Consider the following 25,270-nt stretch of genomic DNA (forward strand, 5'->3'; position numbering starts at 1 on the left):
AAGAAGCCATTTAACTTCAATCCACGCTCCAATTACCAAATATACAACATTCTATTCAAAAATTTCCTTAAAATGCAAACCAAACGATTTTTAACGGTAAAATTTTAATCCAGTAAAATGAGGCATCTAATGGCAGTCAAATAACCTCAAATAATAAGGGTATTATTTTATTAATTACTCCATTTACGGTGTAATTTTGCTTTCCTAATCAAGCAGTTAGATTGCAGTGAATTTCTAAAAGATACTTGACTAAGTGTCTTTGAAAATCTTCTTTTAAATTAAAGGGCGACATATATTTAGAGGCCACATAAGCAGTAACATCAAAGAGACGTGAAAATCAAACGCAAGGACTTTAAAAGTCAAAGAAGATTCATTCATGCGTTCAATGTTTCTGAAAAATTGTGTGCACCATTTAAATAAATGAACGGCTGCGTTTGAATTTTATTTCCAGAAGGAAGCGCTAAGTAAATATGTGTGGGTATTAAGGTTTTAAATAGCTAATATTTACTCTTGGGAAAATTTGAATTACTTGTTTTTTTATGTAAATTGCTCATTAGAAATACCTATAATATATTTGAATATGCTTATATTAAATTGGTAATTTTATATTTTATATCTACACTGAAACTGTGTGTAATATCGATCACATATTTTTATTAATAACAGATAATTTAAATGCATTCTTCTCACATAATCAGGTTCTGTAATAATAAACGCATGTAAAAAATTTTAATCGAAATTTGGACAGCAACTTAATATTAAAATATTCAAATTTATATGAACTTTCAATGAGGCAAAAGAAATGTTTTTTCAGTGCTGAGTAAGCGGTGTAAGATTAATTCTATTTCAGAAATTCTGTTTAATTATTTTTAAACAAAAATTAACTATATTTATAAAAAATAAAGCACATTTCTTATATTTAAAGAAAGTGAAAAATAATGGATTCCAGCATTTCTTTTTAGTTTTGATAGAGTCTAAAATTTGCACATTTAGTTCGTGCGATGATTTTGGTCACCCAAAAATATTCAATATGCAGTTCTGATCTCAATCCATACTATTTCTCTTCTGTAGAATGCCTTAGTTGAATATAGCTTACGATAAATTTTTTTATGATATATTTTTAACGCCGCTTTCCTGGGTTAATTTGGGTTAAAGAGGCTCTACTGGGGCATATACGATTACTTGATTTCAGCACAAGTGAATAGTGAATGAAATATTTTAAATAATTATGAATGCAATTAGTTATTTAATCTAGAATAAATAAATAATATCAAAATAAGCTTCTATATGTTGTTATTACTGTTGTTGTTTTCATTTTATTTCATTGTATTTATTTATTTATTACTGATGAATATTCATTTCGATTTACGCATCAATAAAAAATGAATGAAAGATTTTAATTCATTTTGAATGAAACTAATTAATCAATCTATAATAAATAAATAATGTCGAGCTGAATTTCTTTATCTTGTTGTCATTGCACTTTTTTCTTTTTCTTTCTTTATTTATTGCTAATGAATACAATGAAATGAATGCTACAATGAATAATGAATGAATATTTTATTTATTTATGAATGCGATTAGTTAATTAATCTGAATAATAAATAATATCAAACTAAGATATAATTTACTGCCGATGAATATTCATTTAGATTTACGCACAAATGAATAATGAATGAAATATTTCAATTAATTATGAATGCAATTAATTAATTAATCTAAAATAAATTATATCAAACTAAGGTTCTACTTGTTGCTGTTATTGTTTTTATTTCCATTTTACTTATTTATTATTAATGATAATTAATTTTAATTTAAGCAGAAATCAAATTATGAATGAAATATTTTAATTAATTATGAATGCAATTAGTTAATTAATCTGGAGTAAATAAACAATATCAAACTAAGATTCTCTATTTAGTTTCTTTATTGTATTTTTTTATTTTATTTATTTATTTATTTATTGCTGATGAATATGGATTTCGATTTACGTACAAATGAATAATGAAATATTTTAATTAATTATGAATGCAATTAGTTAATTAATCTAGAATAAATAAATAATATCAAACTAATGTTATGCATGTTGTTGTTATTGTTTTTTCTCATTTTATTTATTTATTATTAATTAATATTCATTTTCATTTACGCCAAAATGAAATAACGAATGAAATATTTAAATTAATTATGAATGCAATTAGTCAATTAATCTGGAATAAATAATATCAAGCTCAGATTCTCTATTCAGTTTCTTTATTTTCTTTTTTCATTTTATTTCTTTATTTATTGATAATGAATATTCATTTTGATTTTCACACAAATGAATAATGAATGAATATTATTCAATCAATTATGAATGCAATTAATTAATTAATCTGGGATAAATAATTAACTCCAAAGCAATTATTCCTATTTTGCGTTTTTCCTTTTATTCCATTTTATATATTTAAGTGTTACTAAGGAATGTTCATTTCGATTAATGCACAAATGAATGATGAATGAAATATTTTAATTAATTATGAATGCAATTAATTAATTTGGGATGAAAAAAATAATATTTAATTTTTTCTATTTTATTGTTATTGTCCTTTTTTTTCATTTTTTACAATTTTTTGTTTATTTATTGCTATTGAATATTCATTTTAGCAGCGAATATCTAAAAAAGTGCAAAACCTTTAACCTTTATTAAATATATCATTGATATTAAGACTATTTTTTTGCTATAATATGCTGATACGGAAAAAAAAAATACTTAATATCTTTTATTTATTCTTCTTTTTCAGTGATGAAGCAGCACTTCACACCTCAAGTGTTTGATGATTTCGTCGTGAGAGGCAACACTGCAGTCCTGAAGTGCCATCTGCCGTCTTTCGTCCGAGAATATGTCGTCGTCGACTCTTGGATCCGAAATGACGGTCATATACTGAAGATAACGGAAAACAAAGGTAAGAGTATTGAATAAACGAAGTTGTCAACTAGACACATTTCTTCCCTTTAAATTAAATGCCCAGTAAATAAAATAATATTTAAAAAATAATGTGCTTAGTTTATAAGAAATCTATCATTTTTGCTTTCTTATATACGATAAATAGAGTAAGTTTTATAGTTGTCGAAGAATTTGAGCTCTAAATTTTGACAAATCCCCACATTAAAGACCTCTCTAGATTCAAAAACCAAATTTTTTGAAAAATGTCAGTCTGTCTCTCTGTATGTGACAAAAAAAACACTCATAAAGGATATGAGCTAAACGGTTGAAATTTGGCATATTCTCTTTACACCAAATTTGCATATTCCTATCAAATATTGAGTAAAGTCTGTTCTGAGGAAGGTCGTCTGTTCGGCTGTTCAAATATAATTTCAGACGATGATTACAAAACAAAGGAAGTCATATGTATAAAAATCGGTACATAAATTTACCATGTCAAACTAATGTCGTTGACGGTCTATTCGTTTGTAGTTTCAGATAACGTGTAAAAGCGATAATTCCAGTTGAATATAAAACATTGACTTAAATATATCAATATTTGATACGAGATTTCGATTTTGCAAATGCAGTTTTATGTCAAATTTTTGGTTAAATTGTTTGGGAAAAACATGTCTAAAGCACAAATTCGGTTTCTGGACACTATTAATAGCATACCATGGATTAATAGCCAGATAACTCGCGAAGCATAATGCTGTAGATTCAGTAAAAATGATAAATTTAGGCCAAATGTTAATATTTCGTAACTATTATAGCGTTATCTTTCCTGTCAAGTTTTTTAGAGAAAATGCGAGATCGTTTTAGAGTAATCACTTCCGCTAGTTTCTCTATCTAATAAGGCTCTTAGTTTCGATTTTATCATATTAAGACGCTCTGATTTATATTAGATCATATTGAAGTTTTTTTTTTATTTTGTCAATGTAGCGCTATAAGAAGTTTGATTATTATATCTTATAAGGATTCTTTGATTCCTCTTATATTTTATTAATGTTTTTTTTTCTATTTTGATAAGGTTTCCAGGCATTACCTTTCATTCAAAAGGGCTTTTATTTCTATGTAATAAAAGTCTTTCGTTTCTAAGAAACATATTAAAGATCTTTTATTTGTATTAGCTCATGTTAAAGATCTTTGATTTTGATAAGAATGCGCGATAGAAGTTACGTTTCAAGGAAATTAATCTTATGTCTAAAACATTCTGATTCCTTTTACATTTTATTACAGTTCTTTGATTTCTCATAAATTTAATGAAGGCATTTCTTTTATTTCTATTAGCTCATGTTAAAGATCTTTGATTCTGATAAGAATGTGCGGTAGAAGTTACGTTTTAAGGAAATGAGTCTTATACCTAAAAAAATTCTTTTATTCCTTTTACATTTTATTACAGCTCTTTGATTTCTCATAAATTTAATGAATGCATTTCTTTTATTTCTATTAGCTCATGTTAAAGATCTTTGATTCTGATAAGAATGTGCGATAGAAGTTACGTTTTAAGGAAATGAGTCTTATACCTAAAAAATTCTTTTATTCCTTTTACATTTTATTACAGCTCCTTGATTTCTCATAAATTTAATGAAGGCATTTCTTTTATTTCTATTAGCTCAAGTTAAAAATCTTTGATCTGATAAGAATGTGCGATAGAAGTTACGTTTTAAGGAAATGAGTCTTATACCTAAAAAATTCTTTTATTCCTTTTACATTTTATTACAGCTCCTTGATTTCTCATAAATTTAATGAAGGCATTTCTTTTATTTCTATTAGCTCATGTTAAAGATCTTTGATTCTGATAAGAATGTGTGATAGAAGTTACGTTTTAAGAAAATGAGTCTTATACCTAAAAAAATTCTTTGATTCCTTTTACATTTTATTACAGCTCTTTGATTTCTCATAAATTTAATGAAGGCATTTCCTTTATTTCTATTAGCTCAAGTTAAAGATCTTTGATTCTGATTAGAATGTACTGATAGAAGTTGCTTTTCACTGAAATGAGTAATCTTATATCTAACAAAGTTCGTTGATTCCTTTTATTTTTTACTTTGATTTCATTTAATTTAATGATGAGACTTCGATTCGTGTCAAGAAGCTGTTGAAAAAGATTGCTTATGACGGAAAAGAATTATTTAAATAATCAGACTTCCGCAACTTTTGATGAAGGATTTTTCTTGTCATGCTAAGTAAGAACTGTATCTTCTTCGAATAGAAAAACTTCACGTAACTTTATATATTAATTTCCTTGGAAGACTATTTGGTTCCTTTTACTTCTTATTAAGGCATTTGTTTCAGTTTCAACAAAATGCTGCAAGGAATTACAATAATGTAGTTTCCTTTTCTGCGTGAAGTGAATCTACATAAAATGATGTTTGTCCTTGAGACTCGCTTGCGTCATCCATTCACAAGCAATTCTCAGTCACAGGGTGAACGTGAATCATGTTGCCTAAAAATGAACAAATTTAAGTGAAAATAATTTCCTCATCTGGAACAAAATATATTATTTCTACTTACTTAATCTGATGGTTTACTTATGCTAATATTATGTTAATTTACCAATATAATGTCCCATAAGAGAAAGGTAAGATTTCGGAAATTCATTCAAATTTGTAATGAGATTTGATAATGAATCTCTAATTTGTGTTTGCCCTTGTGAATTTTGGCATCAATAGGCCAAATACTTTGAAAGTAATAAATGCACACTTTAAAGAAAATATTTTGAATTTTTGATTAGAATTTTAATAAAATATAAATAACGCGAAACTCGCGATTTTTCATGATAACTTCGAAAACTATTACAGCACAAAAATAAATTTTCCTTTACCTTCAAATTTTTTTTAAAAAAAGCCAAAATATCTACCAAATAGTGTGCTGTATAATTTTTTTAAAATCTTCTTTTTATCGTAAAAGAACTATTAAGAAAGTAAAATAATCGTCTAAAAATTTGAACTCACTCAATTACTTTTCAGATCACCCAGAGTTCGAAAAGTACAATTTTGACCTTATGTCTGCCTGTCTGTGATAACGATAACTCAAAAATGCTTTGAATCTAGAATGATAATATTTGATATATGGACTTAACCCAAATTTTTAGATCCTTATCATATTTAAAGAGATATTATAATAATTTTATTAAAATGTTACCAATTCTCATTTATAAAAACCAGCGTTAGTTGTCTTCCCCAAAGTTTCTCGCATACTCTCTAACAAACTTGTCACGCCAGAGAACGCCTTATATGACATTGGAATTCAACAGTTACCCAGATATTAACTTTTTGAGTGAATTTAGCAATTTTACTTAATCCATCGTATCATTCTTGGCGAGTTATTTGGCGATTATTTGGTGACTTGAAAGTATCCAAAAATCGAATTTGTAATCACTATTTTACATACCAAATATGACATATTTAATCATTCTGTTTTTGAATTATCATGTTTACCTGTTTATGAAAGTACAGAACGACAGACAGACAACCCCCCCGTTGGATTCGGCTCAAAATTCGGCAAGTATCTGCTCTGTATATATTAAATAGGTGTACCGAATTTTATCTATCTATTTCTCTTCGTTTTGTATTTATCGTGTTGACTGATTGTCGTCGAACAGTTTAGATCAATTTAGTCATATTAACGTCTTTTTGTAAGCAACACTAGAGTTATTTTGGGATGAACCTCGAAATTTTGAACCGCGGCCAGATGACGAAGGCGACATCCGAGCTGGCATTTCCCTCTCCACACCACATCAAACCAGTGGGAGGACGTTTGAACCTGACGGATTTAACGTGCAACAGACCCCCTTATACGACGGTTTTTCGGTGGAATCGGGTCTCGAAGCTGAAACTCTACGGCTCACGAGCTGAGACCTTACCACCAGTGTCGTCGAACAGTCGGACAGGAGAGTTTCCTTTCTTCATATATTACTGGAACATATTTTATTTATAATTTGATAGAAATCAGCAAATTTGGTGTAAAAGAAGTATACCAAATTTCAGCCGTTGCGTCATCTTTGTTACAGACAGAGGGACATTTTTCAAAAATGTGTTTTTTGGACTAAAGGAAGTCTATAACGTGGAAATTCATCAAAATCACGCGTTCGAATTTCACAACGATTACTCTACGTATTTTCATTGTACTAAGTATATGAGAAAATATTAAGCACTGCTATGAATAATCTTTACAGATTAATTTTTTAAAAAAATATATAATTTCTAATTACAGCATTGAAAAATAATTATTATAATTTCTATAGTTATGTAAAATATTCATGTAGATTTTCTTTATTTGCAAAGATTTTTGGTTTGAATTTCTGAATTTTGAATTATATATAAGATTTATAATTATAATTGTAACAGAAACAATGAAATAGAAATTTGACATCCTCCTCAGTTCACAAGTTGAAACTGTAAATTACTCAGAGAAGCGTCATTTCTTTAGAAAATCTGTTCCGAAATCAAACTTCGAATATTAGACAACCTGCCTAAATATTGAATAGATTAACAGCGCTCTATCTCAAATGCTGTTGCATAAATTAAAAAAAAAATGCTGTTTTACTGATTTTAAGAGCTTTTTTTTATGGTTCCTATATAATTATTAATTTATTTAACTATCGCTGTTAAAAGTATCAGATTCCTTCGGAATTTTTGTCTTTAAAAGTCAATTCTTCGAAAACTTTGCAAGAGCATAATAAGCAGAAAATTAAGTTTTCTGTTCTTTTTTGGTTAAATTTTGGTTCTATTCTTTTTTATTTCTTGAATGCTATATTTATATTAATATTTTAAAAAATCGAATTCCATGAATTAAAGTGATTTTTATCGTTAAAATCGGCTGCCTCAACATATTTTGAGAAAGGGAAATTTGAGAGTAGAAATTATAAAATGTCTTCAGAATATAGAAGGCAACTGCTTTTCTCAGATGAAGCAAAAAAATGACAATTTAGATAACCAATTAAAATATATTTCTCGTCTTTCTGGATACAGTCAGAAACAAATTTGACCTAAGCTCTTTTCTCAGAACATCGAATTTTTTCTACATTCCAGTAAAAAGTAGAATAAAAAGCTATTTTTCTGAAAAGTTGTCCATGAAATTTCTCAGAATATTTGCTTCAGACGATATTTTATTGAAACACTTCATACAAAGACACAGAATTATCGGTATTATATTTTTCTTACATTTTGAAAGACATTTATTTGTCTTTATACAGAATTTTCAATCTATAGGTGTCCAGATAATAATTTTTTTCTAATTTTAAAACCAAATATATTACTTTTAAAAAATAAAATGTTTTAAATGGAATAAATTATGATTTTGGTGTCTAAATTAATAAAGGGACTAGTGAAAAAAATTACGCCATCAAAATTTGTATGTCTTTAATCGGTCTTTATAATATTTAGTAAAATATACATAGCAAATACTATCAGTTTTGTACTATCCTTCTTCGAAAATGACCAAAATATAAAGTTTTGATTTCATTATTTCAAGGTAATCTATGACCAGCTCGAGGAAACGCCGTGCATTTTTTATTTATCTTATTCCTGGTAGCAAGTGAAATAGTCTAAAAAGAAAAAAGACTTAGATATTCAAAGATTTATAACTCAGTTATTTTAGTTGCAGAAGCATGGAGCTTTTTTTGCTTAAAATCCTAGTAAGCTGGAAAATTCTGTTATATAAATTTAAATTTTTATGCACTTCTTCAGTCTTATTAATTAGGATTATCAAAATATTCATGACAAATCCCTCAATCAGTTTTATGCTATTCTTCTACTAAAATTAACCGAATTAAAAAAGTCTGAATTTCATTATATCAAGGTAATCCATGAGCACTTCGAGGAATCGTCATTCATTTTTTGATTAATCGTGTTTCAGGTGGCAGCTGAAATAGTCTAAAAAAATCTGAAATTAATATTCAAATATTTATAACTCGGTCATTTTTAGTTGCAAAAGAATGGAAATATTTTTGTATAAAATACTAATGATCCAGGAAACTTCTGCTATATATAGCTAAACGAACTAGAATTCTGAGTAAAAATGTAAACTTCAAGATTTGTTCAGCAAGTAATTCATGAACAATAACAAAATAGAATTTTTACGTCCACTTTTAGACCTTTCTGAATCAATGATTTAAATATGTGAAATTTGGTACGTAATTTTGTGATTACCATTGCAGTTTGTTATCAAATTTTGGTTCCAATAAGTCAAAAAAAAAAAATGAATCCAGAATAAACATTTGGTTTTTTTGGCATTTGTGGAATAACTGTACCCCAATGATTACTCCTCAAAATACAGGGTGGTAATAATTAAACTTCCCCTATAAACAGCGTCATACAACGCAAACGGATGAACGGATTGCTACGAAACTTGATATATAGACTATACACGAGATGCACTCACGGAATTTTGAAAAATAATTTTTAGCTCTCATATGTCCACCAGAGGACACTTTCTCCTGAAAAACATTAAATTTAACACAATAAATTACTTAAACGGAATAAAGAAATATTATTAACAATCCAGATCAAGAATTATTAGTTAACTAGCCGCCTTTGGCGACCAGCCGGTTCGCCAATCTTAATGTTCGTTAAAATTTTAATAATTAAATATTTTATGCAATTTCTACTTTAATAGCTTCTTCATCAAAATATTTTAAAACTTCAGATTTTGATTATCATATAATTCATTCATAATATTATAAAGGCCTTCAGTAGTAACGTAATAAGTATCTCTCTCATTTTCTGTTAGCACCCGTAGAATTTATGCTTTAAATTAAAGTGGAAAGAATTTATCTTCAATTAATATAATAATATTTTTTACTGAAAAAAAGCATTTTTTTATAATCTGATTACTGAAAATAGAGTCACTCAGCGTTTAAACTTTATGGGCACTAAAGAATATCTTTTTAAATTTATGTAATATCTCAAGAGTTGATCAACAAAATTCTCTTAGATTCATTATGAGCAGATCGATTCATTAACAATGTTTAAATTTAAATGCATCAAACACTAAGAAAATAAAACGAATCGTTTAAAATAAACGGTTGAAAACAGGTTTTAAAAAAACTACTTAAAAAACGATGTACTTAAAACTATAAGCATATACAAAAAATATATAACTAACATAAATACAATTTACTTACAAAAGCATGCAACTAACCCAAAAATAATTTAAATCATCCATTGATAACGTTGTCATGGCAACAATCAGAACAGAATGCGCATGCGTGAATTTTCTTCGCCGGTTACGTAACGCAAATACGTGATTTTTTTTCTACGCCAGTTGGGGTAACGCTATGCGGATTAGAAATTTTTAATTTCCTTTATTCTGTTTTATTTTAATTCAAAAGTACTTCAGAATGAATCTGAAAGATTGATTCATTAACAATGTTTAATTTTAAATGCATCAAACATTAAGAAAATAAACAGAACCGATTGAAATAATCCGCCGAAAAATTTTAACCCTAGCCTCATTACTGTTGGGAGAAAAAAAAAACTGAAGCCTTTCTCGTTTGGCTCTGGGGATAATGGAAGATTTTTTTGGCGGAAAAGTTGGCGGTGGGGAAAATGGAAGATTTTTTTGGCGGGAAAGTTAGTTTTTAGTTAATAATTAAAATTCTAATTAAAAATTCGAAAAAAGAAACCCCAGGTGCACATTCCCAACCTCCAAGGTATACATGTACCAAATTTGGTAGGTGTATGTGAAACGGTCTGGCCTGTAGAGCGCCAACACACACACACACACACACATTGAGCTTTATTATAAGTATAGATATAGATATAGATAAAATGTAAAACGGGAAAAGCTGTCAATTCACGGAAAAAATGTCGAGATTTGCATGTTTATGAAGAAGAGGAAGCGTTATGCAAAACAGGTTACGGTAAAAAACGTTTGCAGTCGTTGTCATGTTTTATGTCGATGTTTCCGGCTGCAATGATGACAGTTTCTTGTTGTGACATTGAATGACTTATCCACAACACTTCATGTGCGAAGCATCACAACTGATCAGTTACGATCTGCTGTTGAACACACTGTCCATCGACTTGAAATGTTGCAGGCGAATGAAGGTGGTCACATGGAGCACCTTTCCTTATATCATCCTGGACACGATTAACAACTGCTCCTCTTGCGCAATTCTGTCCTACTCTGTTCTTGTTTCTGCAAATTGAACTGTTTTTTTTCCCTCAAATAGCCTACTATTATTTTTTCCTTACTTTTACTTAATGTGGTGCGATGAAGAGATGATCAGAAACTAGTCGATAAGTGTTAATATTGTTTATGTTTAATGTTTTTCCTCAAAAGGCACCATCTGGTGAACATTTTGGAATAAATTACTCTTCTGGAAATTCCCTGAGCGCATTTCGTGTATAGTCTATGCACCAAATTTCATTGCAATCCATTCATCCGTTTGCGTTGTAGGACACTGTTTATAGGGGAAATTTAATTATAATCACCCTGTATATCGTCAAAGATCAAATGCACCTCTTCCGTCTCTATTCTAGGCCAATGCTATATGGGTAATAATACACAAATATATTTATTAGAGAGAATGCAAGAAAGCTTGAAAAATAATTCCCATTAATTACAAATAGTAATATATGCTTCTCAAGCTAAAGGTCTAAAAATTCATTATTTGTTCAAGATTAGAGTGAACAACGTGTATAATTATTTGCTATTTAGTACAGTACAAAAAGACTATTTTATTATTGTTCGACTGGAATATTAATTATATTTGTATTCCGATTAATTGTTTAAATATATATTCATGAGAATTGTTCGCCTGGTTGTTTGGCGCTAATTTCGTGTTATTTTAATTGTCTCACTTTGGTTCTACTTATTATGCACATGAATCTTTCTAATGGAGACAGTCCCATAACATCATAGGATTTTAAAAAAGTAAATATCCGCTCACCTATCATCTTAAGCTCACAATACTGTAATTTCATTCTTTTATCTGTCTCATAGACTATACAGATATTAAACAGAATCTCTCTTCCTTAGCGCTCAACAGTGGAAGAAAAATCATGTGATCAAATATTTGATGAAATAATAAAAATAGTTTGAATTTCAATATAGCATTGTAATCCAATGTTGGTAAAAAAATTTTAGTTGCCAAAATGTAACAAAAATTCCCACAATTATTAAAAAGACCTTTTTACATTTAAAAGGTATTTACATTTAAAATGTATTACATTTAAAAGGCATTTTTACATTTAAAGGTACATTACATTTAAAAAGCATCATTAAAAAGACATTTTTTTTTTTTTTTTTTTTTTTTTTTTTTTACATTTTGGAATAGTGTAAAATTAATTTTTGTACAATAATGCTTTCAGAACTTGTCGAAGAAATAGACCAAAATTCCTAAATTTACTTACTTAATTTTTAATCAAAACGTATAGGAACTTAATTATTAATTAATTGAAGTTCTAATTAAAATTTCAAAAAGAATTGCTCTGAAGTACACATTTCTATAATCCAAGTTATATATATTTTAATTTGGTAGCTGTAAGTCAAATGAGCTAAATGTTATTTAATTGAAATTCTAATTAAAACTTCAAAAAAATTGTTCTGAAGTACACATTTCTATCCTCCAAGTTATATATATTACAAATTTGGTTGAAACGGTCTAACCTGTAAAGCGTTAACACAAATAAACAAAAACAAATTCATCCTTATTTTTAATATAGATTTATATGGAAGAAGTTAAAAAAGAGTATCAAAACGGAAGAGCTAAACAGCAGAATTAAAATCTAAAAGGAAGATTTTCAAGAAAATATAGAAGAATTCGATAGATCCTCTTTATATAGACTATTATATATGACTTTAAATAGAAGTCATTAAAAAGTAAGGAATAAAGTATTTATCTTGCTGAAATTGATATTATTCTCAGTATTTCAAATTAACAGGAATGAATAAATTGTTTCACAATATATAGATAAGTTCGATTGAATCTTATATTTTCTCAAGCGAGGAAAACAAATTTAAATAGCAGAGCTCTGTACATTTTTAATAAATTTGCCTACATTTTTAATAAATATTTTTGATATAGCTTTCATGAAAATCTATTAACTTTGTTTACAGGAAGAAATGACATTTATTATTATTATTATTCGAAAATTGTACCGAATTGAAATTTATCTTTTTCAATTAATTATATAAAACAAGATTGTAGTGATTTTTAGGAATGGCGGAAAAGAGTCGCCGGCAACTTCCTTTCCAGGCAAAAAATCCACAGTATAATCAAATTCATAAGTGGAAATAGAGACCTATTCTTGCCTCCCTAGCACTCAACATCAAGTCTCATACCATAAAAGACTAAGGGAAAAAACAAGCACTGCAGTCTCCTGTCACACATTTCAATCAAACAGAGACTGTCTTCATTTCCATTTCTCAAATTATTTTCCATCTGATTTTTTTAACTGCATCCTGATCTACTATATCATAAAAAATAAGTGAACACAGATTATACGTATATTCTTACAAATTTTATCTCTATCTCTCAATCTGCATTATATTTCTAAGTTTATCACTACAAATTATATGTCTAAGTTGAAAAATTATGTAAACGGTCTCATCATAATATAATTTCTTATATAATTTAAATTCTGTAAATAGTTATTTTTGTTTCGTTTTCCTACTGTAAATATTTTGTTAATTAAATAAAATTCCCGTAGCATGCCTACCAAACTGTTCAGTGACCAGAATGGTCACGGATACGGGGGTATGAGACGGCGTTCTGTTCTGTAGTGATTTTTATGATTTGGTGCTTTTTAGTTTTCCAGTGAAAGTAAAAAGAAAAGAGTTATAATCAAAATATACAGAATCAAAAGAAAATAAAGCTGTTTTTTTCATCAGAAAATTCAATTAAATCTATTTCCAAGTAAAAGCTTGGAATATATTGTTTATACTTTCGGATATATAAGATTAAATAAGAAATTAATTTGCATATCAAAATATTACAATATAATAGGAATGAAATATTTTGTACAAAAGAGCCTGACTTTTCTAAGCCTAATTAAAAAACTTCAGAGGATGTCTGAAAATACTTATTGATATGCTGTTTAAACATTGCATGACTGTCATTCAAAATGCTGTATGGAGTAGACAGTTTTACATAAAACTTTTAAATTTGGCACGTCGCTAATTCTTAGGTCATAGATTCTCTTAAGTAGAAGAGAAAGTTTAATAAAATTTCTTTAACAAAAAATTAATCAAAATTTTAACGTTTTTCTCCTTATCTTTAGAACATATTATCACCTAAAAACTAACATTTTATTTATTTTTAATTGAACATTAACAGAAAATGTATCTTTCTTCCTCAATATCTTTGGAATATATCACAGAAGTCCTTTTAGCGTCTCTTTAAAACCTAATATTGGTTTACAATGATAAAAATTTTATTTCTTTATAATATTTTATCCAATCTTAAATAGATTTTAAAACCATATTTATTTAGATTTTATAAATATATTTTTGTAGTTTTAATTGATGAATTTATCCGCTTGAGTCTTGTATTGCCGTATTAAATTATACTTATCCCTTTATTTATAAAGTTGTCCTGTTACGAATTAAAAAAAAACTTTAGAAAATAGTGTAATAAAGGAGAAAAATTTTTAAATGATAATGAAAAGGAGATAAACATAATAGATTCAAATTTCCTTTAAAGTTTTTTTTTAATATATATATATTTCATTAAAGGTTTTTTTTTCTCGCAATTTTCTGATTTTGTTGTTCAAAATGTACATTTTAATTTTTTCCATGCCAGCTTAAATGAATAATCATTAACAGTGATATGTTCTCAAATTTTCCATACGTTGTCTGTAATTTGTTATGACTTGTTTTTAACTTCTTTATATACGGAATAGAACCGAATGTCCATTTTGAACTTTTTTTTCATTTATCAAGAAAATACAAAATTTGTCTTTTATGTATAATTTGTAAGTCAAAACCCATTCTTAACATTTCACTATTTACTAATTACCTTTTTTTGTTTCCTTGTACAATATATAAAGAAAAACGTATTAGAATTATCAAAAACTACTGTTATATTTTCGTATCTTAACACTTAAAACCTCCTCGGACCTGAAATATTCGTTTTTGGAAATATGACTATTGATCTGTCTGTCTGGGGCTATAATAATTCAAAAATGCTTTGAATAGGTAAATGAAATTCAATACATAATCTTAACATTGAATTTTTAGACTTCAATCAAAATTTGGACTAAATTATTTCAGAAGATGTCTGTTTGACTGGCTATCTCAAAGCAATTGAACAAAACGCAATAAGCTAAAATTTCTACAAATAAAATTCGATACAAAGTTCTGGCATCTGAAATGCATATCTGTATCCAGTTTTTAACTAAATCTATAAATTCTTTGATCGTCTGTCTGTATAAATATTTGCATTCATATAAATAAGAAAATGCAAAAGTGCGACAATTTATATAGTTTATGTTTTCATTGCTAGAATTGTAGTTCTAATCTAAATTTCCGTATTAATAATGCATTCCGATTTACTTTGCTACTCTATGAAGCAAAAAAGCATTAATACACGGGACTCTGACAACAGCAATAAAAAAATTAAGTAAAAATAAGGTGTAAAAATTAGGCAAGCATAATGATATATCAGATACATGAGCATGATGATATAAGCGAGCATGAAGATATATCAGATAAATGAGCATGATTATATATCAAATAAATGAGCATGATGATATAAACGAGCATGATGATATATCAGATAATTAAGCATGATTATATATCAGGTAAATGAGCATGATGATATAAGCGAGCATGAGATATATCAGATAAATGAGCATGATTATATATCAAATAAATGAGCATGATGATATAAACGAGCATGATGATATATCAGATAAATGAGCATGATTATATATCAAATAAATGAGCATGATGATATAAACGAGCATGATGATATATCAGATAAATGAGCATGATTATATATCAGGTAAATGAGCATATTGATATATCAGGTAAATGAACATGATGATATATCAGATACATGAGCATGATTATATATCAGGTAAATGAACATGATGATATATCAGATACATGAGCATGATTATATATCAGGTAAATGAACATGATGATATATCAGATACATGAGCATGATGATATACGCGAGCATGATGATATATCTAGAGTCTATGTATTAATCATAAAATGACAAGCACGTTTAAAAAAATCATATATTTTTGAAGCAGAAATCATTCTTTTAAAATCAAAATCTCAATTTTTTTATTTATTTATTTATTTATTTTTACTCTCTAGTATGGAAAGTATAAAAAGGGGAAAGCATTGGAATCGTCAAAAAATTCGAGAAATTTTGATAAATTTTCACGTTTTAAAAGCTGCCCTGATCCAAAAAGCACATTTTTTATTCTGGGAAATTTGAAATGACCCCCTCGTCTGTTATTGAATTATGTCCATCTGTCATTGAACAAATCTGTTGTTATTATTATGCTCATTTGTCTGTCTGTGAGTCTAATAACTTAAAAACACTTCAAGTTAAAAAGATAAAATATCGTTAATGCCCGTTAGACCGAATAAATTTTATATTTAATATTGACGAAATTCATCCAGAGAAAGAATGTTTTATCTATCTATCCGAATCCAAGAGAACTTAACAACAATAAAACATAAGATGGAGATAAATAGAATTTGTTAGACATGTTTTACATCTAAAGTTTAGATTTTTATCATGTTTTGAATCGAATCTTTCACAGTATTGACGAGTGTTTGTTTATACTTTCGCTGGTATATAAATGCAATGATTCAAAAAAGCAATAGCTTAAATCAATAAAATTCTGCATCTGATCCTATGATAACAACTATAGTTTCAAAACAAATTTTGGTTTCAATTCTTCAGTAAAAAAATATCAAAATTCTATATTCGTGAGATAGATTCAACAAAAATTCACCCCAAAAATCTATATTTCATAATTAAGCGATTACCACACAAGACATTTGTAATCCATATTTCTAATTATACGATTACCACACAAGTTATTCGGAATTTATATTTTGTACTTGTGCGATTACCACACAAAACATTTGGAATCCCTATTTCGTAATTATGCGATTACCACACAAGTTATTCGGAATCTATATTTTATACTTGTTCGATTACCACACAAGGCATGTGGAATCTCTATTTCATAATTATGCGATTGCCACACAAGGCATTTGGAATCTATGTTTCGTAATCATGCGATTACCACACGAGATATTCGGAGCCCTTTCCTAAGATCGTAATGTTATGTGTAGGGACAGCATCTTTATGAGAGAGATTATGATGAAATTTTGGGGATAATATTTCGGCTGGTTTGAAGAAATAAAGAGTTAAATAAACATCACATTTTCACATTTCAATAATTTGGTGTTCATGTGTGATTAGCTATGGAACAGAAATTATTTTGCATATTTACAATCTTTTATGTTTTTTAAAATGCAACAGATAATGATATCAAATTTGATGATTGTTAATAAGTGAAAACATTCTGTATACTTAGCTTTTCAATTTAAAAACAAATCATAAAAGCAAATACATATTGTTACAAAATTTTTCTATACAGCAAAATACCGTCGATCAATCGTAATGCATTTAATCTCTAATAGTTCAGCAACTTGCTTGCTAATCCTCTAATCTTTTTACTCGTCTGCGACTCCGACCACTCTCACACACCATCGCCTCTGACTATACACACACTTCTTCGTAGCTTCTGAGTGCCCGTCTTTTATAGTTCCGGGAGGCGGGGCCAGAATCTTCTGACCAATCAGGGCGCATCTGAGTGTATCTCTGTTATTACTGGATGGATCATGAAACTTCTCGAACTTTCTGGTATTATCCATTTAGTCGCCAAACTCGCCAAATTCAACGCCAAGTCGCCAAATGGTCGCCAAGCTCAGCATGCCGTGCCGGATAGCAAAATTACAAGTTTGTAACAATATACTGCATGTATCAACAAATAACTTGAACTCTCCAACTTAAAAAAAGTTGTATCTTCGTCAAAATGCATATAAGTTTGGATTTACTTATTCTTGAAATATATAAATATGCTGTTCTATCTCATAATATATTAGAGAAAGAAAAGTAAAAACTTTTCAAGAGGGTTGTTTTCAATTTTCATGCTAAAGTTATGTAAAAGGCAGGAAAATGCTATTTTCCTGAAGCTAATATTTGTGTCTACATATGACTTTTCAATTAATTTCAGTAAACAAAACCTACAATCCTATATATATATATATATATATATATATATATATATATATATATATATATATATATAGAGAGAGAGAGAGAGAGAGAGAGAGAGAGAGAATAATGGTGATATTCTACTATATTTTCCTTAAATTAACTTCAATAGACATGAAATATGATTGTCTTCTTTATTGTAAGCATATATGAAAATAATTGCAAATTCTTTTTTATAAACATGTATAAAAGAAATAAATAATATTTACAAAAATCACTTTCTATTTATAATTTTAAATTAGTTTCGTAGAAAATACAGGAAATAATCATATACTTTTTCCGTCAAATCTAAAATTATGCTGCTCTCAAAGTTGTTTTCTATGCATCCTTTTTTTAAGCAATAATAAGTAATTCTGATTGTTTTCAACACTTTCTGTGATTGGGATTTTGAATATTTTATTCTCAAAAAAAATTTTAACATTTAATCGTTGTTTACAGATAAAGGAGAAAAAAAAATTGTTTTGGATTAGTTTTTATTCGTATATCATACAAAAACATATTCAAAAAGAAAAACCTATTCAGAAAATGGAATTTAAATTTCGCTATTATATTTCGTCATAAAATAATATGAATGCTATGATAGTTGATCCATAAATACTTCAAATTATGAAAAAATTCTCTAAAACTATATCAATACATAAAATGAAGCAAAACGTGTAAAATATCATAACTTTCTCATTCATCATTTCGTTAAAGCAACTAAAAATTACGATATTCAAAGATTAGAATTCATGTATACAAAGAAAATTAAATTCAACAATTCTTTTTTTTTCTATTTTCTTAACTTAAATTAACTTTAGTAAAAAAAAGAAGGGAAAAAAAAAATACATGAGACACTCTTGTATTTTGCACTTCAATTCTAAGAGTACGTGCATCCTAATACGTGTAATTTGCTAAATTTTAGTTGTTTTTTTTTGAACAAAACTAATTAATTACAATGAGTTTTTGTTCTTTTTCTTTACGAATTTGCATTTGTAACTACTTTAGAAGAAATTTGCAACAGTTCGTCTTCTTGTTCACGAAAAAAAAAAGAGAAAAAAAGTAAAAAAAAAAAAAAAAAAAAGAGCAAGTGCCGAAGCAATTCGTATCTGGATTAACATCATTCTAAAAGCATTATTCTAGCACTTCTAGAACGGGATGGAAAGAAAAAAAAATGCCCGCCTTCGCAACAATTGAATGACCCAGTAACTTCAAAGAAAACGCTGACAAAGGAAATAAAAAAGAAATCTAAAGTGGATTTCGTTATTTGCGACTTTCAATTCTTTTGTCCAATTTTTTTTTTTGGTGCTTTTCCAGATTAATTTGTTTTTGTTGTTTTCCACATTCTCCAGCTGAATTTTCCGATAGCTTGTCTTTGTTTGCTTAAAAAGTTTTAAAATAATGCTCTCGGATCTCTCGAGTCCAGCTTCTCGAAATCTCAAGGGGCAAACAACAGGCCTCTCGATTCCTGTTGGTAAAATCTCCCAATTTTTCTTTCGCTGAACAATAGTTCCTTCCCCCGAAAACCGGCAAAGAGTTGCTTCCTAAGAAATGGTGAAAAACATACCATTGTCTGTCTGTGAATTATTGTTATTTTTTCAATTTTTTTTCTAAGAAGCATCTTTGTTGTTTTGATCATCTAACTGTTTTGTTAGATTGTACTGTTGTACATCCATTGTACTGTTAGATTAACTGTATGCGTCGAAACACTGATGTCAAAGATCAATAAATATAACTTCTTATTAATATATATATATATATAAAATTATATTTTAAACTCTTAATTTTATCCAATATAATTTCCAAAACTTTATCTTAATTTAGCCCATCGTAACTTCATTCTAAAAATATTATCTTATTTCGTGATCCAATTCCACTTTCGGTTTAATTAATTCCTCTGCAAAACTAATGCGTCATCCGTTTTACGTCTCAAATGAAAGTGATATCTTCGGCACCCTTGAAAAGGTGTCAAAGGTCACCACGTGTATTGAATGACCATAAATCCTATGTTATATAAGACTAGTGATCATTTGTTCGTCCCTTTTTGCTCTTCTTCTTATCTTCTGCTTTTGTGTCGCGTTGTGCCTTCTTGTAAATAATTATGCTTTCCTGGATGGTGGTAGAGAGAGAATAAAACGAAATTAAAAACACAAAGTCTCGTCTATGTCTTCAACATGCACTCTGTTTCAACCAAAATAATGTTGCATATTATTTAGTCGACCGGATTAAAAAAATATTATATATATATATATACATATATATATATATGCTTATACACTACTGGCAAAAATTAATTCGACTTTCTGGAAAAAGTGCATTTCTGTGGTTTTATGCCTATTAGCAGCCCTTTATATGATGCCCAATAATAGTAAAAATTACAATTTCTGATCTCTCTCATATGCATATACACAAGTGTCAAAAATTAAGAGATATCCTGTCAAAAATGCTATTCTGATAACTATTGCACATTTGTAGCACTTTATGTGATGCCCAATAATCGCAAAACATCTGATCTATCACATATTTGTACACACTGGTGATTAAAATTAAAAAGAGACTTTGGAAAACTACATTCTTCAGGCTTGATGCCTTCCCCAGCATTTTATAAAATGCCCAAAATAACAGTCAGAAATATAATTTCTGATCTGTATCATATGCTTATACTTTAATGGCTAAAGTTGAAGATATGCCTTTTTAAAGACGCGTATCTTTCAAATTTGATGATTGTATTTAAGCAGCATGAGATATAACTTTTGATCTATATTAAATATATATTTATTTTTTTCTTTGAAAATGTATATATCTAAGATTTGATGTTGAATAGAGGTACTTTTAGAAATGACATTTGTTTATAAAATCCTATAACAATATAAATGACCTTTGATCTAAAATACCATATAATTATAACTAAGATTCAACTTGAACTAATTCAAAAATTTCAAAAAAAAGGTAAATATATTAGTTCCAGTAGGAAATAATTAAGCCTACTGATACTGATAAAATGAAATTCAGTTTGCAATTCGAACATAGCATTTACCTTCTCACAAATAGAATTCTGGTAAAAGAATATAATTTATGAAGATGTTATAATATTTCCATTTTACGAAGGTTTCTGTTATCAGCTGTGTATTGGTTTTAACGCTGGTTGCTCCAGATTTCCAATTTACTTCAGTTAATTGCATAGATTATGAATCAAAATAAGCTCTGAAAATTGTTTTGCTTATTTATTTTAAAAAAAGATTTGCAAAATGTATATTATTTAATACAAATTTGTTTACACAAGTCAACAAACTTGGAAAATATAAGTATAAAAAATTCTGCAAATACATATATAAAGCCAAGAGCGAAACAGGGATTTTTCTGAAAGATAGCAGAAAATAAATAGATATTGCAATGCGAAAGAAGAATACTAAAGTTGAACGAAAAAAAATACCAGAAATCTTATGTCTTTTTTTTTTATTTATTTTTATTTTTGAAGAAACAAGAAACCGGAGTCAGCAATATACGTTTCCCCAATAAATAATTTCTTGAAGCTTGTTCATCAAGCGGTCATATTTTCTAACCAAAACTTATGATCAAAGAGAAATTGGACTATTTTGAAATGTTCTAGAAAAAGAAGATTCTTTAGTTCAAAAAATGCAAGCATATATGAAATTTCAACATCTCTATGTATGAAATGAATCTTTTTTTAGTTTACTTTTAGTTCAGGAAAAAATATGATATAAGATATGTGTGTGTTTATAAAAAATATAATTCATAAATTCTTAATTGAAGTTTATAGATTTTAGATTTTAGAACTAACTAAAATAATAGGTATTTTTTTAAATAGAAAGATATTAGCAATATATCAATAAACTCCCTTAAGTATTGCTGGACTTAAAAAATTTAGCCAGAGGAGTAATATTTTTAAAACAATTGATTGTTGATTAATTAAACCGTTCGCATGCAATATAAGAATTAAGCTACCGCATTTTTTAAAGAAGTAAATAAAAATTAAGTCATCAAGGGGCATTATAAATCTTTTTAAAAATCACTAAGCTTCCATATTAATCTCAATGGACACCTCATTCTTTGGCTTCCAGCTAAATGGCTGGATTTTGGTATATGGAATTTCAAATAAATTTGTACAGACCTATCGAATTAGGAATAGAATTAATTCAAAAGAAGTCCGTCTGATTGAGCTTCTGGATTTATAACTCCGAAATGCAGAAAATCAGATGAATTTAATTGAATTATTGCTAAAATTAAGATATAAAATTTTGAACCAAATCTGTGAAAGGGTTGACCGTGTGTATTTTCCCAAGTACATAAATGCAATATTCGGCTTATGACTGCAACTTTAGTTCCATTTCGAATTTCGATTTTATTCGGTCAGAGGCATTCAAAATACAAATTCGCAAGATAGTTTCAGTAAAACTGTTAAAACACACCAAAGATCTATATTTCGTAACTACGGTTCGCTAATACCATGCAAGACAATTGCAGTTTTACCGATGTTTCATAATTTTATTAATAGAAAGTTTCCGGGAGACCATTTCTGCTGATTTGATTATATATCCATGAAAATTTCATATTCATCAAAATAAATATTTAATCACCAACAATTATATACAAGAATCATAAAAAAGAAGAAAACTTCCGACAGTTTCAAAAAGTCTAAAAATGGTTCTATATAAGGCATGGAATGAAAAGTCAGAAGCCAAGTAAATTGTGAGTTTTAGGCTATCGTATGCGGCAGTTTCAACATCATGATCGTTTGCTCAATATCGTTGCAGAGTGCGAAGACTTCCTATAATATCCATCCCTGTTCCTTTATCCAATTTATCGCGAAGTTAGGTCCTCAACACTAAATGTTAGATCACAATTCTAGATTATCTAGAACGAACCGTTCAAGAAAAGAAGCATGGAAGGCGCATTAATAGTGTTGAGTTGATTCGCGACAACAACCCTTACATACGGCAGATTCTCCAAAATAATTCAACTGCAGAAATTTTGCAAATCGCTATTTTACCATCAGCTCTATAGTTGAGATCTTGCTCCTTGCAACTTCTGCCTGTTCTTGCACTTAAAAAAATTCCTGTTCAGCCATGGCTTTACTACAGATACTAGCATAAAAATGCAACATACTGGTGCAAGCTGGACACTTCTATGGCACTGAACTACAGAAATTTATTCCATAATACAACAAGTGTTATAATTCCAGTGGTTATTAAGTTGAAAAGTCTCAAAACAATTGTTATATTTACTACTATAAATTGTTTCAGGCAGTTATGTTTTGCCTCTTTTTATGGACCATGAGAAACTTACTTTCGGAATGCCCCTCCTAAATATAATAATTTACACAAAGAATGTTAAAGAAAATAAAACTTGTCGCCCCCCCCAGGCCTTATATTCTCCGCTTCACTTTTTCAGAAATACATTTTGGATTTAACAGACTGAAGATTTCGAGTATATATTTTGGAAGCCTTTCCATTCAAAATTAGACCACCAATTTGACACATATTACTAATGCTCATGTCAGACCAAATTTAAATCATTTCTTCATAATTATATCAATTATTCATATCAGATATCAGTCATATGACCCTAATTCTAACTATATACTATACCAAATTCCATTTTACTTGCTCTTTACATTTCGGAGATATCATATTCAGATAGTCAAACAGTCAATGGATTCGAAACAAAACTCTATTTAGAAATTTAAAATTCTCTTAAAATAGCATTCTAAATCTCATTTGTTTAGCATATATATTTGAGATTGCTGCTTTTATACCTATACAAATGAATCGATAAACAGATTTCCTATTGAGAATTTTAACCCAAAATTCGATAATAGGCAATAATTTTGGCATAAAAATTACATATCGATATTTTGACGATTACAGTATTTTCTTTTTGAGTAATTCTAATTTGTAAAAATGAGAATGGTAATGATTTAATATCTAACTGATCTATGAAGCAAAATGTAATAATAAGCAAATGTAATTACAATTATATTACAATAATAAGCAAATGTAATTACAATTATATTACTCTGCAGAAATTATAAAGATTTTCTTTGTATTATTTGAAAATATGCTGTTATCTGTTCCTAATATATCAAACAGTATCCCTGTCCACCATATCGAATTGATCGAATCGTTCAGTATTTTGAAGTCGAAATAGATTATCCATCCTGGCTTGAACATTTTTCAGAAACTACTCTTTGATTGGCTCGTTTTCCCCGAGTTAGAATTTTTTTCAGAACAAGAAGTCATATTTCCTGGATCATTAATCATGGAATCCTTCTTTTCAGTTTTCTTAGGTTCCCGAACTTTTTGAAAAATTCGATTTTCAGCTTTGTATGTATTATGTTCATCTTTTTGTCAAAGATGTTCTGACAGATAGTACAAGCTCCTTACATTCATTGGCGTTTTTTGTCTTTTTTCCAGTTTATTTCAAGAATCCTCCTTTGTGATTTTTTTGCTTTAAAACGCTTCGAAATTCTACCTTTTTATTATTGTCTTAAATATAAAAAACAGAAACTGCAATACGTTTATAATTATGATTAAAAATAACTAATATGCATTACTTTAATTATTAACATATACCAACGATGAATTTTACCCGATTTGGATACAGAATTATACTACATTTATAAATTAATTCTACTGTTCAGTTATTTAGCGATTCAGCAATGCGATGGACAGCGGATATCTGATACCGGTTTAAACCAGTTCCATCTGCTTTTAAGCGGTTTGTCTGATAGAAATTGATAGTAAGAACGTGATTTGATTGATTCAAATGAGCAATAGTTCTTCAGATCCAATATTTTGTATCTGATAGTGGATAATAGTTTTTTTTCTCTATATAAAAATGTGTTGCCTTCGTATAGTCTTCTCAGATCTTTCTCGCATACATTCCAATAAAAACGTTATTTTAGAGAACGCCTTATATGGCATTAGAGTATATTTAGAGTTAGGAAATATTAAACTTTCACGTGAATTTAGCATTTTTACTGAATCCATCATGCGATCATTAGTGAGTGTTGGTTGGCGTTTTATTCCTGGTATATGATTAAT

The 25,270-nt window shown here is 28.3% G+C and overlaps 1 protein-coding gene across 4 annotated transcripts in view; it reads left to right on the plus strand.

Moving 5' to 3' along the window:
* LOC129957164 (cell adhesion molecule Dscam2-like) overlaps window positions 1–25,270 on the plus strand; it is a 759,520-nt gene that overhangs the window by 391,818 nt on the left and 342,432 nt on the right. For all 4 annotated transcript variants that reach the window (XM_056069342.1, XM_056069344.1, XM_056069343.1 and 1 more), the window contains exon 3: window positions 2,784–2,945. In XM_056069342.1, coding sequence (XP_055925317.1) covers window positions 2,784–2,945 — 162 coding nt within the window. The remainder of the gene's footprint in view (window positions 1–2,783; window positions 2,946–25,270) is intronic.

The sequence above is a fragment of the Argiope bruennichi genome, chromosome 11 (genome assembly GCF_947563725.1).
Source record: "Argiope bruennichi chromosome 11, qqArgBrue1.1, whole genome shotgun sequence".
NCBI lineage: Eukaryota > Metazoa > Arthropoda > Arachnida > Araneae > Araneidae > Argiope > Argiope bruennichi.